Below are 16,457 nucleotides of genomic sequence, written 5' to 3' on the forward strand. Positions count from 1 at the left end.
ATCGAAGTCAAACCTCTGTGCAACTGCTTGGTGCCCAGGTAGGCTAGGTTTTATGAATTGAGTAGTTTAAATTTGTTCTCATCGTCTAATATATGTAAATCAATGGTAGGATTTATGTGTAGACCTTCGTGCACCGAATGGTTTATGATTTCAAACCCTAAAAAGAAGCCTTATACGATGAATTAGGGTTGAGTATGGCTGAATTAGGGTTTGCATGAGGCGTGTTGATGAATAATCCATAGGTGATGGTTGTGATTCTATGATTGTGTGATGTATGCTTGTTCTTGCTTCATTATGATACTTGTGTATGTATGAATGTTGCAATGTTGATCACACTTGTTGTAAATGAGAAAGAGAATTGATGAATGCCATGAAATCATGACTTAAATGTATGATCTTGATGATATACTTGTGATTGTGATTGTGGTGTGTGAATGAGATCGGTTGCCACGTTCCGACATGCTAACTGTTGGGTTTGGGTTCAATGAGAGAACCACTGAATTGGGTACCATGAGAGAACCAACGATGTGATATAATTGTGATATTATGATATAAAATGTGAAGTTGTATATTGTTGAGCATGTTGTTAATATTGTATATGTTCGAATTCATGCATGTGATAATTGATGTTGTATTTACCGAAGTTGTTGTATAGTTATGAAGTTTTGTGCTTGGGGGGTATTATATGCTGAGTAAAAGGATAGGTACCTTGATGTTGGGTGATCCGGAAGGGGAACTACCAAACCAGGACGTGGTACGGTAAGTAGGAAGTGAAGGTTACAAGAATTGTTAATAACCGGGTAAAAAGGTGTCGTGTGTAGTATTGACAAGGAGTGGGATTAGTGTTCGTGACGTAATTACTTAGGTGGAATTCACTTTGGGAGATAAAGGAGTTGTGGTTAGTAGAAAGCTTGACGTGATGTATTATGTGGCCAGGTCTGGGAATTATGGAGGGGTAGTAAGGGTGCGACGAAAGTAGGTTGGTTGGTAAAGTAGTTAGTAGTGGGAGTGCTAGTGGAATTTGGACGTATTTTCAAGAGATAGTAAAGGTGGAGAAGCCATGGGTGTTATAGCATGTTCTTATTGTTGAATTTCTTATATTATGCGGTGGGCGTCGGGTTGACCAGTGATGCCTACCAGTACGTGTGTTTTGTACTGATACTACTCTTGCTATGTCTTTTGACATAGTCTGGATGTAGGATTGGTGACGTTTCATTAGGTGAAGGCGAAGACAATCTCCAGCAGCTTCTATCATTCCTTCCGCATGGTGGGAGTTGTGTCGTTTATTATATTGTTCAGTTGAACTCTTAGTAGCTCTTGTACCTGTTTAGACTAGACTCTTGAGGGTGTCATTTACTTTACAAGTACTAACTAGTAATTATTTCAAGAGATTTTATTGAAAAAGGATTTGTGTTCCTCATTTAATTTCGTATTTCGTAAACTTTCCGCACATTTTAACTTTTGGGATATGAGGGTTCTCCTACTTAGGTGTTAGAGTGGGTTCCCGCACGGCTCGGTGGGTTGGGTCATGACACGGCCCAACCCAACCCTTGAATTAAATGGGGTTGGGCTTAATTTTTTCAGCCCATTTAGGAACTAGGCTTTTTAGCCCAATCTCATTTGTCCCGCTAGCCTCGTAGGCCTAACCTGCAAGCCTCAGAGGCCAGCCCGTGGGCTGTGAATTTTTTTTAAAAGATTTTATATATATATTAAGTAGTGTTTTATTTGTTAAGATTTTCTCAATAAATATTTTTAAAATATCAATATAAAATAAAGTCTAACTTCTTTGCATATCATTACATTTTAGGGCCATTAGCCCACTAAATTTTCTTATTAGCCCAAGCTCATTACTCTATTATAACTATGAATCTTTGACCTCTTCTACTTTCTTGTTTTTATGCGTAATTTCCCACATCTCCTTTGTTGTCTTGTTTATGAAAATAGTGATCATGTAATGTTTTTTGCTTGGATGAATCTTATGAATGTTGTATCTTGGCTATTATGTTTTTGTTTTATAAATATTCACTGAAGTATGTGTAATGAATGAATGAATTTTTGTATGTATTGATGTCGTGTCATCAGACATCAACATTCGTACTCTTTCTAACAGGCCAATATTGTCCATTTTTTGGTTAAAAGGGTCAACCCGTCCCAACCCGAGGCACCCATAGGGCTGGGTTGGATTGCTATTTTATAGGCTCTTTAATTAAAAGGGTCAGTTCGTCCCAACCCATTTAACTCTCTAGCCCGTTATGGTTGGGTTAGGCCAGCCCATTTAGACAGTTCTACGTCTAGTTAAATGAACTATCAGTATGATCGTCACACAAAAAGGATCATAAATTAATAATAGTGTTGTAACCTAAAGAAGGATTGCTACAAGATAAAGGATCATAAGTATGGATAAGTAAAACGATTATGTAACAGACAAAATAGATTTTTATCTTTATCGGCATCAGAGTTGTTCTAATAAATAGTGATGGTGAATAAAAGCAAAGTGATAGATTCATAATAATTCATAGAGCGTTCATGTTTTACTTACCATCTCATTTTACTTTTTGTATGTTTAGATTGATGGCAGCTCACCAAATATGTATATCTCATAGTTTTAATAAATATTCATTTTATTTGAATTTCTAAAAAGAATAACAATACTAATATTTTTCTATATAGTGCTCACAAGTCACAATTTTTATAATTTAAATTGAGATTAGTTTAGATAATTTTTTGTAGATTTGACCTTGTAAGATGATTTGTTTGATTTCCTTGATGATTGTCACTGCTCCACTCTTGTAGCTTGTTTCTTGTATCCTTTGATTTTCAAATGTATATCGTAGTTTGTAGATGTGTGTATCTGAATTTTTTTTACTTATGTCTAAGAATTTGGCGATTTTTAAAGTTGTTTATGATTAATTTTTTTGGATTGTATCAATATATCCAACAAAATTGAGGATGTGTATCCAGTAAAATCAGAGTACTTTGTTAATTCATTCAAATGAATATTATATCTGAAATGTATTTGGGTTGTATCATTGAATCCAACAAAATTAAATAGTTTGTGAGTCCCTTAAAAAAAAATATTGTATACGCTACAGAGCGTCGCACAACTTTCTCTAAAATATTGTATTTAGCAAAAATGAAAAAGTATTGATATAACTAGGTTGATCAAATAGATACAATGTATCCAACTACATTGAGCGAACAAAATACAATACAATTGGACGAACAAGTACAACAAAATTGCTATATCAATGATACAACGTGAATTTCAGAAGATTATATCTAAGATATAAACACGAATTTTGAAAAGCTATATGTGAGAAATTATCATGTATCATAATTATCAAAAATATCGCTATATATGATAAATCAGTAGCAAAGTAATCTATTTGTGAAAATCCTCATACTATAACTCGAATTATGTGAACTTATTACAAAAAAGGTAAATTACGTGAATTGGCAAACATTACTAGTGTATTATTTAATGCATCTATAGTTTCATATAATTATGAATCCCGTCTACAGTTTAATGAAATTTGCTATGAAGAATCGCAGGCATTTGTATAAACTCTATTTGTATATATTAATTTGTATATTTGAATACGTATTAATAATTTTCTTAGTATATTGTACATACCTATACGTATTTGTATATATACAAACTTTCATTTCTAGTTTTTGGTTCTATATTATTATTTTTTAATTTGGTTATATTCTTTTTCGTATACCCAAAATACTTTATACGAATCAATTGTATAATTTTAACACTTATATACAGTTACTTATTTATCTATATTAATAGTTTGTGTACAGTACTAATAATTGTATATAATATGTTACTTGTATAAACTCAATTTATATGGAGCGTAATTAGCAAATTGTACTTAAAAGCGTTATTAAATCTTATTTGTTAGCTATTTATGAAATTTCCTCATACAAAAATCTATTTCAGAACTTGGGCCGAAAGTCAAGATTTACATGGGCTCTGAATATGTCCACTAATTTAGATTGTTTTTCTTTGGGTGCAATTTTCCTAAAGTAGAAACTAAACAATGACTTCAAAACTTTTGATTTTAAATTTCAATGTTTGGGAATGAACCAAATTATTTATTTATTTGAAATGTAAGTTTTTGTATTTGTCTATGTTACTAATCCAAAAGGGCTAAAATAATTTGGAGTCAATATTATATTCTTTTAATTAATTTATCATATTTGAGTAAAAAGGTTTGAGGAGTTCCTCTTTAAAAAGCACAATAGAAGTTAGTACTTGGAGTATTTGTTTTTTGAAAAATCACTATCTATCTAAAAAAATAATGACTAATTTAATGACATATAAACGGTATATGTGGAGGACTCGACAAAGTTAGGATATTTTCATAAAGAAATTTAAAATATAAATAAGTGTATGTTGGACTTGTATAACCATATAATTTTAAAAATTGTATAACTGATTATTTATACATATGTTGCTTATTAAATATATAATATATCCAAATAATTTAAATTGCAACTCATTTGTTATCTCATATACAAATTAAATTATACATATATAGATTCTTTTTAAAAAAAAAAAAAAAAGTTATACCTCAAAATTATCAATTAATTTATACATATACAGATAAAAATAAATAAAAATAAAGCTATACCTCAAAATCTTCAATTAAATTATACATATACAGATTAAAAAAACGAAACCAAAGTTATACCTCAAAATCTTCTACTTCTTGTTAGCCATGGTATATAACATTTTCGTTATATCTTGATCAACAATAACCTAGTTTGTATGTCGGGTGTCTAGATAGTATTAGTTGGGAGCAACCATACCATAGACGCTTGACATGACATCTATGGATTTTGATGTTGAACCCTTACAATTAGATTTGATAATGAAATCTGCAAATTTTCTAAAAGCTTGAGTTAAACCCAATGAAAAAGATGGATGGATGGATGAAATTTTTAAATTTTGAATTTTGATTTGATTGAGTGATTTAGGGGAAACTGAGAGATTTTAGGAGCAAAATAAGTGGGTGTGATAAGAGAGTGTGTTGATTTATTAAAAGAACTCGGCTCATAGCTATTTTCTCAAACAATAATCTTTTTCCATAATCAATTTAAACTATAGTTATGAAACATAATTAACTACTAAATGTTAGCATAGTTATATAATTTTCCTTTTATAATTTTATTGGTTACGGATAGCCCATGTTGTGCACGGGCCAAAAAACATTAATTTTATATTTATAATTTATTTTGAGTTACACTTACTCATAATACTTTATTAATAATAATAAAATAGTAAGAAAAAATAATTAATTATACATTTATTTTTTCCATTTAAGTATTTTTTTAAAAAATCATTTTAATATTTAACCAAAAAATATTTGGAATAGTGTCTTTAAAACAAAAGTAGGCAAAGTTTTTTTATGGCATTTTTTTCTTAATTATTATAATACATTATTAAGTTGTAATATTAATGCTTTAATTGAGTCTTAACGGGTGTCTTCCAAAATTCTTTTAACGGAGTTTAAATAGAGGGGAAAGAATGATTCTAATAAAATAAAAATGATACTTGGTTTGTTCACTTGGTCATTAAACTAAATTAATCTTTTTTATTTGTTTGATTGAAAAATCAAAAAATAATTTGATATTTAATTTATCCTTATTATAACTATAATTATTTTTCAATATATCAAATTTGTGAAATTAATATATTAAAAAAGTAGTATAATAAAATAATTATTTTATTTATGTGGATCTTAGAAAGCTCTTCCAATAAAACAATCGATAGAAAAGAAGTATGTTATGTGCGGAAGGGATAAAATAGGGATGATATAGAGAATTCCACTCAAATAGACTCAGGTATGTGGAAAATAATAAAATGACAAGACTATTCTCAAGTTTAATTTATATCCCAATAAGTATAGATGTTGGTTATACATACCTATATTCATTATTTCCGCTAAATATATAATATAGTGAAAAATTATGTTTTTTCCACAAAATTATTTGGTGTAGAATTTAAAAGACTAATTTATCCTCGTTTGCTCGTCTACTCTATTTATATATGTGCTAGATCCAAAAAAATGTTACATTCGAAACTACTAGAATATCAACTAACCTAAGATTTTAATTTGTGAAGCTAGTTAGACCAATTTTTGAACCCATGATCTGGATTGTATATAATAAAAAAAGTTATTTTATTTTATTTGTGTGGTTAAACCATATATTATTAATAAAATTTGAAGATAATTCATGACAAAAACAATGGAGCTAAATGGAAGAAATAAAAGATAATCCTTCCTATATTCTTTGGAAAAAAAAATTATGGGAAAATTAGCAAACTAGTCACAATCCCTAACTTAATTAGTAAAAATATCTACACATTAAAATAATTATTTAAAATGTCAAAATGTCAATATTTTAAAAAATAATTTGTATCATATACTATTATTTGTCTTTCCGTTTATTTCTCAAAACTGTCCAACATGAAATACATTCACTATCCATTTACACTTCTTCCTTAGCTTTAATATCATTAAATTTATTTTCCATCTTTCACGTTTTCTATTTTTTTTTCTCTTTCACCAACTTTTCAGTTTTCACCATTGTCTCATCATTCACGTTTTCTTATTTTTTTTTCTATTTCATCAAATTTTCACCATTATTCTCTCCCTCATTGTTGAATAAGAACTAATTATTCAAGTTCATACCAATTTGTTCATATCTATCAATTAATTCAAGAAATCAATTGATAAAGGTATTTTTGAAGTCATCATTTATTTTGCGAGATTTCATGAGATTTTGTTTTCAAAATCACAAATAATGTTGAATTTTGGATTGTATGTATTACGGATTTTTCGTCATTTTTTCGATTTTTATGTGAGTTTGTTAACATACTCATCAAATACTTATGCATTTCGGATTTTTAGTATTTTAAACACTACTGTTCGATTTTTTTGTGATTTTATTTTCATATTTGAGATTTAGTAGATTGTAATTTGTAGTAATCTAAATTAGCATTTATACATAATATATTGTTTGATTTTTTTTCATATATTCATAGTTAATAATTTCAAATTTTGCTTATGGGGTTACTAATGCACAAGTGAATATAAATTTAGATTTGGGTTTGGTGAAAAAAAATCAGAAAAAAGGAACATAGCAGACGAAGAAGAAAGAGAGAGTCAGAGAAGAAGGTTGCAAAATTGTATTCATACCAGAATAGTATTCATATTAATTTTTGTTTTACTCATCATTTGTATTTTTATTAAGAACATTGTATTTCTTTTTTAGTTTGTAGTCATTCAAATAAGTATGTCAAATGAATTTGTATTTCTTAAGCATAGATGTATCCTATTCTTTAACAGTCAATTTGTATTTTTTCTTAGAATATTGTATCATTCCTCAACAAATTATATTATTTTCACTATGTATGCTATTTGTTTTCTAGAATCTTGTATCCCTATTTCTTTCATAGTCAATTTGTATTTATTTTTTTAGAATATTATATCCTTCCTCAACAAATTGTATTATTTCCACCATGTATGCTATTTCTTTTTCCAGAATCTTGTATCCTTTCATAAACCATATTCATATGTAATTATTAGATTAGATTGAGATACAATCAGTAATATTTTTGTAATACAAATAAAAGAAAAATATATTTGGCATCATGTAATACAATTTTGATCACTGAAATATAATTTGTAGTTTTATCTATGAAAGTAAAAAAAAATAGTTTTAATTTGAATGGTAAAGTGAGCACATAACATGTAAAATTATTGGTATACAATTATAATGAAAACATAATAAAAAGGAAAGTTGATCCAATCGAATGAAAAAGGATTTTTTTTAAAAAAAATTCTAACTGATGAGAATTTTAAGTGATATGTTCCTTTTTTTAAAAATATTATCTCCCTTAATTTTCTCCTTTTAAATAATTGTAATCTTGAAAATCAAACAAATAAAAAAATACATAAATCAAATACATAACAAACTAAAATATTGACATTTTAGATAAATATTAAAAGTATGGCTAAGAAAATCTATTAAATGTCAAAATATTGACATTTAAAAAAAATTCCCTTTTTTAAAGCAACTTTTTGATGGCCTGGTAGCCATTTTATTTTAAAAAAAATTAGCCAACAAAAGCTCAATCAAACATAACAAAACAAAACAAAACAAAAAAAAGGAAAGAAGCCTAACATCATTCACATCTAATTCATTTTCCTAATTTGACCTTGTCTGCCACAAATCACCCTTTCAGATCTCTACGCCATTTATCCCGTGATTTTGTTCTTTGAAAATTATTTCATTCTTGATTACAACATTTTTCTATTTGAACCCAAATAAAGATTAAAAAAAAACCTACAAGCCACCAAACTTGTCAAAAGTTGGGCAGCTTAACATTTGTACATTCATTAACTCAAATACATTTTTATGCATATTAATATTGAACTGATTTAGGCAAAATATATAATCTAAATTAACGTATGAAAATAACAGCATATCCGATGTAGTCCCAAAAAGTGAGGTTATAAACCCTCGACTAAATGTTTTTTAAAAAGTACAAAAAGACAACAATCATAAGAGCCTATTTGAATGGACATATTGCTTCTGACTTATAAGCCAAATATTATAAGTTAAGCTCTCTAACATATAACTTTTTGCATATTATTGTCTTTTGGGCTTAATAACAAGTGGTCATAAGCACATTTTTAATTTATACAAACACTCCAAAAATGCTTAAAACCTATTTTGACGTAAAACCACTTGAAACAAGCCATCCAAACAGGCTCGTTAGACTCCCACCCATTTTAGCTTCAACTTGTGCAGAAGACGGAAATAACCAATCTATTGATTCAACTCACTTGAATCAACCCAAACTATCCCATTTCCCACACTTAGTTCCATATTACTTACAAAAATTCCACTGTCTAAAATAAAATTAGAAACATTTCTTCAGACAACTAGAAGTCTAGTACGACAACCTGCATCTGCCTATCAAGTTGTACCATCTCAGAAACAAAGTTTCACTGGCTTTAAAGGTCTGTTGAAGCGGAAAATTCCCGCTTCAAAAACCAACAGCCAGCATGTTACTGTAGCCATGGCTAGCGCCAACTGTTGAGCCAATTGTGAATTGCACATTCCAGAAACACTACATACTACATAAGTAAATTCAGACAGAGCAATATGTAAATAAGAAGCTGGTGGATGTTATTTATCGCTTCCCACGACTTCCCGAGCCACCAGACCTCGGACCTGGAAACTTTGAGAACTGCAACCTCAAGTAAGCAGAATCATGGTCATGTTCATCCATTTTGTAACCTGGCAAAATTCAACAGCAGAGACCACTGGTAAGATTATTCCACAAGAAACCTCATAGATGATGGTAGTAAAATCCAAAAAGTTGTATTTTTTAGTTATTTTGCACACGTGAGTTGGCCTCATAGACAGAACGAAAATATGCATCTGCAAGTCCAGAGAAGCATGAAAAAACAGATCAATCATAACAAGAAATATGAGAAGATTTTCATAATGGTGGGTAACAGAGTACAAGAGCAAATAACAAGAAACCAAAGGAAAGAGGACACCATGCCACAGCAGTAGATAGAAGGTATGCATGTCCTATGAATCTAGAATGCAAGTAGTGTCATATAATCATGTGAAAAAATAGTTAACCAAAATAGAAGAATGAGAATTTGCCACCGCAGTATGTCATACAAATAAAGGACCCAGAATGCAAGTATCACAAGATAATGTGGAACATTAGATATTTAAACTGAATGAAGCAAGCAAGAACATGTCAATTATCACAGCAGCAGCTAGAGATTAACCCCATCCTCTAATTAAATGATTGGACAGCAAGTATCATCACACTAATTATGTAAAATATAAGCGACATCGTTCTTGAATGGCAGACCTAACAGCAGTCCTACAAGTAAATCTGGATCTTTAGGAGTAATAAGTGGAACTACAGTAAAATTTCTTTATAGATTTGGATATATTTTATTTGAAATATAGGTACGGTATTTTACACAAGAAATGGGTGAAGGAAATGGACAGATCAAAAGAAAAGGACTACAGACTAAAGTCAAAGAAGGCAGTGCTTCTTCCCTGAGGTGCATTGCCCATAGGGCTTTGCACGTGCACAAAGAGGAGAGGTCATCAATGGATATACACATCTAAGGGAAGATAGCATATAAAGCAAGTGGATTTTACTCCACAGATTACCCCACAATTTAACGATGTAAAAGGAATGAAGAATCACAACTAGAGCACTCATGTATCTGAAACAAAATGAACTGCCAAGATCTGTAGATTGAAAAAGCAAAGTGAGAGAATGGCACTTAGAAAACACTCACTCAACATCCACATACACTGAGTGAACATCATAGATCAGATCACTGCAGCTGAGATAACAAGTCGATAACGGAAGTTGGACAGTGGATTATTATAATTTAGAAAATACTCACCTTGCAATGCACTTAAAGCAGTAGCTGCACACGCTGGATCTACGAAATCCACAAAGCAAAGGATAATAGGATCTCCACCACGCTGCAAAATGAAGTTTTTATCAAAACACCACCTGGTAGATAAATACTACACTAATAGAAAAGGCATAAACATCAACTTACATGTTTTGATTCCTTTCTAACAAGTCTGACTTCTTTGTAGCCCACAAAGGGACGAAAAATGTCTTTTTAAGTGCAGTTAGGGAACAAGTAACAGATATATTCAGAAATTAAGAAGAACTGTCCAATAATGATTCAGTAAATTACATCTCAAAGGATACGGGCTACTTCTCTCCTGGAGCTGTCTGACGGAAGTCCCTCTATGTAGAGGGTGTTAGAAGCATCAGGAGGAAGAGATAGTGTTTCACGAGGCCTCGGCATAGGTTCGACTGGCAGTTGGCCACTAAATACCATAGCTCTTCCATTTGGTGCTAGCTCTGGCCCACGAGCTGATGGAAGCGGATCACGAACAGGAAGGGCAGGTATACCACCACCACCACCTGCTCTAACTAATCCAACCCCCTTGTAGTTGTTATTAGCTTCTCCGACTGGAAGAGAAGAAAGTTGCTACAGGAGAAGGAGGAAGAATAATAAAAACAAAATCCAAATTAGCACGAAATCCAAGCATGCCTGAGGAATGTAGGAGCACTGTCAGCTTCAATGATTACCGAACTTTGGAGATAACGATCATATGCTGATCCGATTGACTCTGTGTCCACTACTTGAGGTACACCACGATCATATGCTGATCCGATTGATTGTGTGTCCACTACTCGAGGTCCTTCACGATCATCATTCCTTCCTAAGTAATGATGCACTTCATGAGCTGATGGCATCCCAGATTGTGGATAATCTGGTACTGCAAAGAAATATGGTCAAACCACATATGCTTTTCGAAACAGATAATAAAGTGAGTGTAGAATGTTACTCGCATGGAATATACTTTGTCTTCAAACAGGATAAAGTTTCATTTGCCAATAGGTAAGATCAAAATGACCTACTTGCACATAAAAGCACAGCATACACAGCAATCACAGTAAGACTGAAGCAAGAATATAGGGCACTGGGAACAAGTACAGAATATAAAAGGCAATTGCTGATGGAAACTCTCGTAGCTAAAATCATCAGTGACATGAAAATACAGGGCGAATTTCATAAATCAGCATCAAGCTGAAGGTAGAACTGGCGACTTGGTGCCATAATAAGTTAGCAACCATTGTAGAACTAATACAGGGAGGATGCATATACAGTTCCAGCATTGACTCTGACACCACAAATAGTTCCACAATAAGCTGGTAAAGAGGAATGAGATGAAATTGGCCAATCATTTTCTCGAAAGGGGCTTCTGCAGTAATGAGAAATTGAGAAGAGGAAGTAAAACTAAGATGTAGAACTCTGTTTTAGATAGAACATTACTCAACAAGATCCAACATCACTATAATCGTACAAAGAACTGGGAGAGGGAGAAAGCAACTTATTAGAATTCATTGGGTTGCTTGTGATTAGGTCAAAGGGGCTTGTTAAGGTTGAAACCAATCGAAACACGCCACCAAGTGATAAGAAAAAGAAACACATGAGGTCAAATTTTGAATTTGGAGCTAAAATCCTCTTCATTTGGCACAAGAACAATCCGGTTTTCCATCTTCCTATCTTCTACTTTCTCTGTTTTTTGTCCTTGATTTCAGTGAATCGTGAGAAGTCTATAAATGGGGCGGCAGAATCTCAAAGAAGCAATGGAGTCTTACTTTTGGATGAAAAAAAAGTGTAGCTATACAACACGTGCTACCTAAGCATATGTAACTATAACTGTAAATTTGTATGCACAAACTACACATGAAAGTCCTAGAATAGAATCATAGATGGTCAAAACTCAAGACATGTCCTTACTAATTCTAAAACTAACTCCAGCCTCAAATCGAATTTTGTGTTTCCTTGAGAAACCTCCACCAATAAAACCATGATTAATTTGGCTGTAAAGCTTAAGTAATTGATTAACCCAACTTTTTAAGAGCCAAACTTTACCATTTCCAAGATAATACTCTACAAACCTCCAGTCTCCTGATGTTTTTGCGTTTCAAACATGCTCAGAGAAGCTACATAAAAGGAGATTTATTACCAGAAACATCATAAGAAAACCACTAGACTCTTCAATGTTTTCAACCAGGCATCCTAATAAAGGGATTCAAAAAATGAAAGAATGCAACGCCTATTATTCAAACTTGTGACAAAATGCAATTTTGAAACCCCTTTACTACTAAATCTAAATATTCCCTAACCTAACGCCATGGGGATACAAAAACTTATATCAGCGGCAGATCTGGAGAGGGGGGGGAGGGGAGGGTGTTAACCCGAGCCCCCTCGGCAAAAAATTAGGGTTAACCTCACTTTTTAAGAGCCAAATCTTACCATGTCCAAGATAATTGCTCTACAAACCTCCCGTCTCCCTATGTTTTTGCATTTCAATACATGCATAGAGAAACTACATAAAGGGAGATTTATTACCAGAAGGCATCACCACTAGACTCTTCGATGTTTTCGATCCGTCCATCTCCATCAGCGCCGGAGCTAGGAATCCTAACAAAGGGATTCAACAATGCAAGAATGCAACACCTAGTTTTCAAACTTGTGACAAAAATGCAATTTTGAAACCCCTTATACCATGGGGATGAGTTTTAGGCTAAAAACATCCTTAAACTATGACTCAAACCTAAAGTACATCCTTGTATTACTATAGTAAACAAAAAACATCGCTTAACTAATTCAAAGGTTGCAACAATCATCCTTTTGTTTAGTTTCTGTCAAAAACTAAGGATATATCCAAAAATGACATCTCTTTCTCCTTTAATTTCTCAATCTGTTTCCCTCTCGCTCAATCATCATTCACCTTCTTCAGTTACATGTGAAAGCATTCATATTCTCTTTTTTCAACAACGGAAGGAAATTCATCAGATAAATACTTAGTTATGCACAATTGTGTAGAACTATTTCTTCAGTTTCCTGCTTAAAAAAAAAAAATACTGCACATAGCTTATTTATTCTTTCTTTCTCATCCATTTTTCTTTAAAAGCTACCAGAAATTTTAATCAACACAAGTGATGATGATTTATAATGGAAACAATTAGTGAATTTTATATTATTTTGTGCAGTACCAATACTTTCAATCTCTTTGGATCATTTTATCTAACAGGTAAGGACATTTTAACAATATTTTAGCAGATCTTTGTTATTGTATGGTTATCTGTAGTTTCCTTAAAAAAGATACTTACCTCTTTCAAGATGAAGAAGATGAAGAGAATAGAAATTAATTAATCGCATTCGTCAATTATATTACACAATTAAAACACTGTTGGATAGAGAAAGATTATGAATTTGGCTTTTGCCTTTGATTTGTGAAGCACTACTACATATACGGTAGAAGACAAATCGTGTCAAAACTATAGCTCTTCAATTGGTAAGAGAGATTATGAGCTATAGCATATGGTTTTTCTGCCCAAAAGCTCTAGGCTTTTCGAAATGACAGAGAAGTTCTGCTGAAGGTTAAAGACAATAAGATAGGATAGAAATAGAAATATTTGGGGTGGGGGGGTCATCGGGGCTGAGACCGTCACTTATTTGGATGTTAGTTTTTGACAAAAACTAAACAGAAGTATGATTGTTGCAACTTTTGAATTAGTTAAAGGATGTTTTTTGTTTACTGTAGTAATACAAGGGTGTACTTTTCAGCCTAAACCTCCCATGGGGATTCAGAAATAGGGATGGCAATGGGGCGGCTGCGGGGCGGGCAGGTTTGGAGCTATGCGGGGCAGGACGGATTTGGATTTTTGTGGGGCAGGGAGGGGCGGGGCAGGTTGTAGATTTTGAAATTTTATTGTGGGGTGGGGGTGGGACGGGTTTCTTTTAGATTTTGTTGTGGATTCGCAATATTTCAAACAACTTACAAGTAACAGTAGTCTCAACATCCAGTTGGGACACTAATTAATTACTTTGAATTTAAACGTTTGATAAAGAAGTAAAGAATGTACCAAATTCAAATCAAGTAGGAAGAACAAATGAAATCTCAGAACATACTGCATTTGCAATACCCCCAAACCATTGGATAATAATAATTAAGATGATTTGGGTTGTAGGAAGGAAAAAAAAAGTGCACAGTTGCAAACATTAAAGTAAAAAAAAACTGAATGAGGGGCTAAATAGGGCAGGGTAGAGCAGGTTAAAATACAAAAAAATTATGAAACGGGGAAGGGCAAGGCTTCACCCACCCTATTGCCATCACTATTCAAAAATTACATCAGGGGCGGATCTAGGGAGGTGGGAGGGTGCTCACCCTAAACATTAGAGTAGAGGTTTTCTCGGTGGTTTAGGGGGTTCAAAATTCACCTTGAAATTTCAAGTTCAAATTTTAGGCACTACATTTACATATTTCAAACCTTCTTAATGAAAATTCTGAATCCACCACTCACTTACATGTGGAAAAAAATGTATTCATTATTTTCGTTTCAATTGAACTTAGCTTCTCTACTATCTCCAAAGTTCATAAAAACCTAATACGTCCTACAAGGCTACAAAACATTTCCATCTAACTTACAACGAGTATCTCTTTCTTCAAAATCTCATCACTCATCAATCTACAGCTAGAACTATTCCAAATGGCTAAAATGTAGTTCTCCATGACTGAACCAAACAAAAATTGCTCCAGCGTTCCACAATTTCTCACAAATTAAGCCATAATTACAAGCCAATTTTCAAAGCAACATGAAAAAAGATCATTTCGCCTCATAATCAATTATCAGCTACAAAAAGTGTTTAAACAAAAAATAAAAGATGGTCATACCATATTCAGTGCGAGGTCGTTTGAGCAATCCAGCAGATTGAGGAAGCTGCGGTTGACGATTCCAATAAGCATCCCCCATCTTTTCTTCTTCTCTACACTTACTACAACAATTCACAACCCAAAAATGAAACAAAATTGGTAAAAAACAGAGAGGGATAAAGGAATTAAGTAGGAATCTTTGAGGATTTTGATTTGCGAAACCAAATTTTGGGGGAGAAGCTTAGGGCTTTATTGTTTTGTATATCAGGTGTATGTTGTATGATACTACCTCTAATAGTTATCTGACACGTATTTATTCATATTTGGAAAAAATAACTTATTGTTAACTTTTATTCGGAGTTGAATTGTATTAGATCAATTTTAAAAAATTAGATATTCAGAAACTTTTCCGTATAAGAAAAGTATTAAAATTTGTGACTTGTCTTACGACAAATGTTTAAAATAATACTAATCAAAGTTTTATATAATTTGAATCTCAAAAAGTAAAATATATCACATGAATCAAGATAAATGAATTTTATACTTTTTTTGGTAAAAAAAGAAATATTTATTAGTAATGTGCTAAGTAGGGTGGAACAAGAAGTACAGTATTATATTAATTCGTATAATTAAATGAATTATTAGTATGAATGTCACACAAAAAGTATGAGGGATTAATGATAGTATTGTAATTTAAGAAAGGATTGCTACAAAATAAAGGATCGGGAATACCTTTTGGAGTGGTCTAGTGATTTATTCTTGAGACTTTTGTGTTAGAGGCCTCAAGTTTGAAATTCTTTGCCAACGAAAGCAAGAGGTTGACCTTCTGAGTCAAGCTCGTCGCATCGGACTTATCTAATGCGGGTTACCTCTCCTTTGTAGCTTGCGAGTTATTGTATAGGAGCAAAAGTTTTATCTTGTAAGCTACTCTAATAAATCACGTATTAATTGAATTTAACAAAGGAATGCAAACATTAAATTCTTTCATAATCCGTGTCTTAAAGGCATATGTTATTTGTGCTATTATCTTCTTTTTTTAAAAAAAAAGAACACATTCTTTATAGAAATTCAAGTGACTTTTGAAGTTGTTTATGAATTTTTTGGGTTGTATCAGTGTATCCAACAAAAATGATAAA

At 32.0% G+C, this 16,457-nt stretch overlaps 1 protein-coding gene across 2 annotated transcripts; it reads right to left on the reverse strand.

Annotated features, from left to right (window-relative positions):
- Window positions 1-8,649: 8,649 nt before the first annotated feature.
- On the reverse strand, window positions 8,650-15,546 carry LOC125833979 (RNA-binding protein 2). Of its 2 annotated transcripts, none has more exons than XM_049513153.1 (6): window positions 15,343-15,546; window positions 11,180-11,370; window positions 10,793-11,078; window positions 10,635-10,696; window positions 10,473-10,554; window positions 8,650-9,324 (listed from the first exon to the last, which is right to left on the reverse strand). In XM_049513153.1, the coding sequence occupies exons 1-6, from the start codon at window positions 15,419-15,421 to the stop codon at window positions 9,218-9,220; spliced, it is 807 nt and encodes a 268-aa protein (XP_049369110.1). In that variant the 5' UTR covers window positions 15,422-15,546; the 3' UTR covers window positions 8,650-9,217. The 2 variants fall into 2 exon arrangements, with proteins under 2 accessions (XP_049369110.1, XP_049369111.1); XM_049513154.1 differs by having other exon boundaries at window positions 8,769-9,324; window positions 11,180-11,364; window positions 15,343-15,496.
- Window positions 15,547-16,457: the final 911 nt, after the last annotated feature.

The sequence above is a fragment of the Solanum verrucosum genome, unplaced genomic scaffold, assembly GCF_900185275.1.
Source record: "Solanum verrucosum unplaced genomic scaffold, falcon-dt-bn FXZP01000108.1, whole genome shotgun sequence".
NCBI lineage: Eukaryota > Viridiplantae > Streptophyta > Magnoliopsida > Solanales > Solanaceae > Solanum > Solanum verrucosum.

Coding starts and splice junctions, on each gene's coding strand:
- LOC125833979 (XM_049513153.1), bottom strand. CDS start 15,421: ATGGGGGATGCTTATTGGAATCGTCAACCGCAGCTTCCTCAATCTGCT. Junction 10,697..10,792: donor CTCCAGGAGAGAAGTAGCCC/GTATCCTTTGAG, acceptor GCACTTAAAAAG/ACATTTTTCGTCCCTTTGTG. Junction 9,325..10,472: donor TGCTTTAAGTGCATTGCAAG/GTGAGTATTTTC, acceptor GAATTTTGCCAG/GTTACAAAATGGATGAACAT.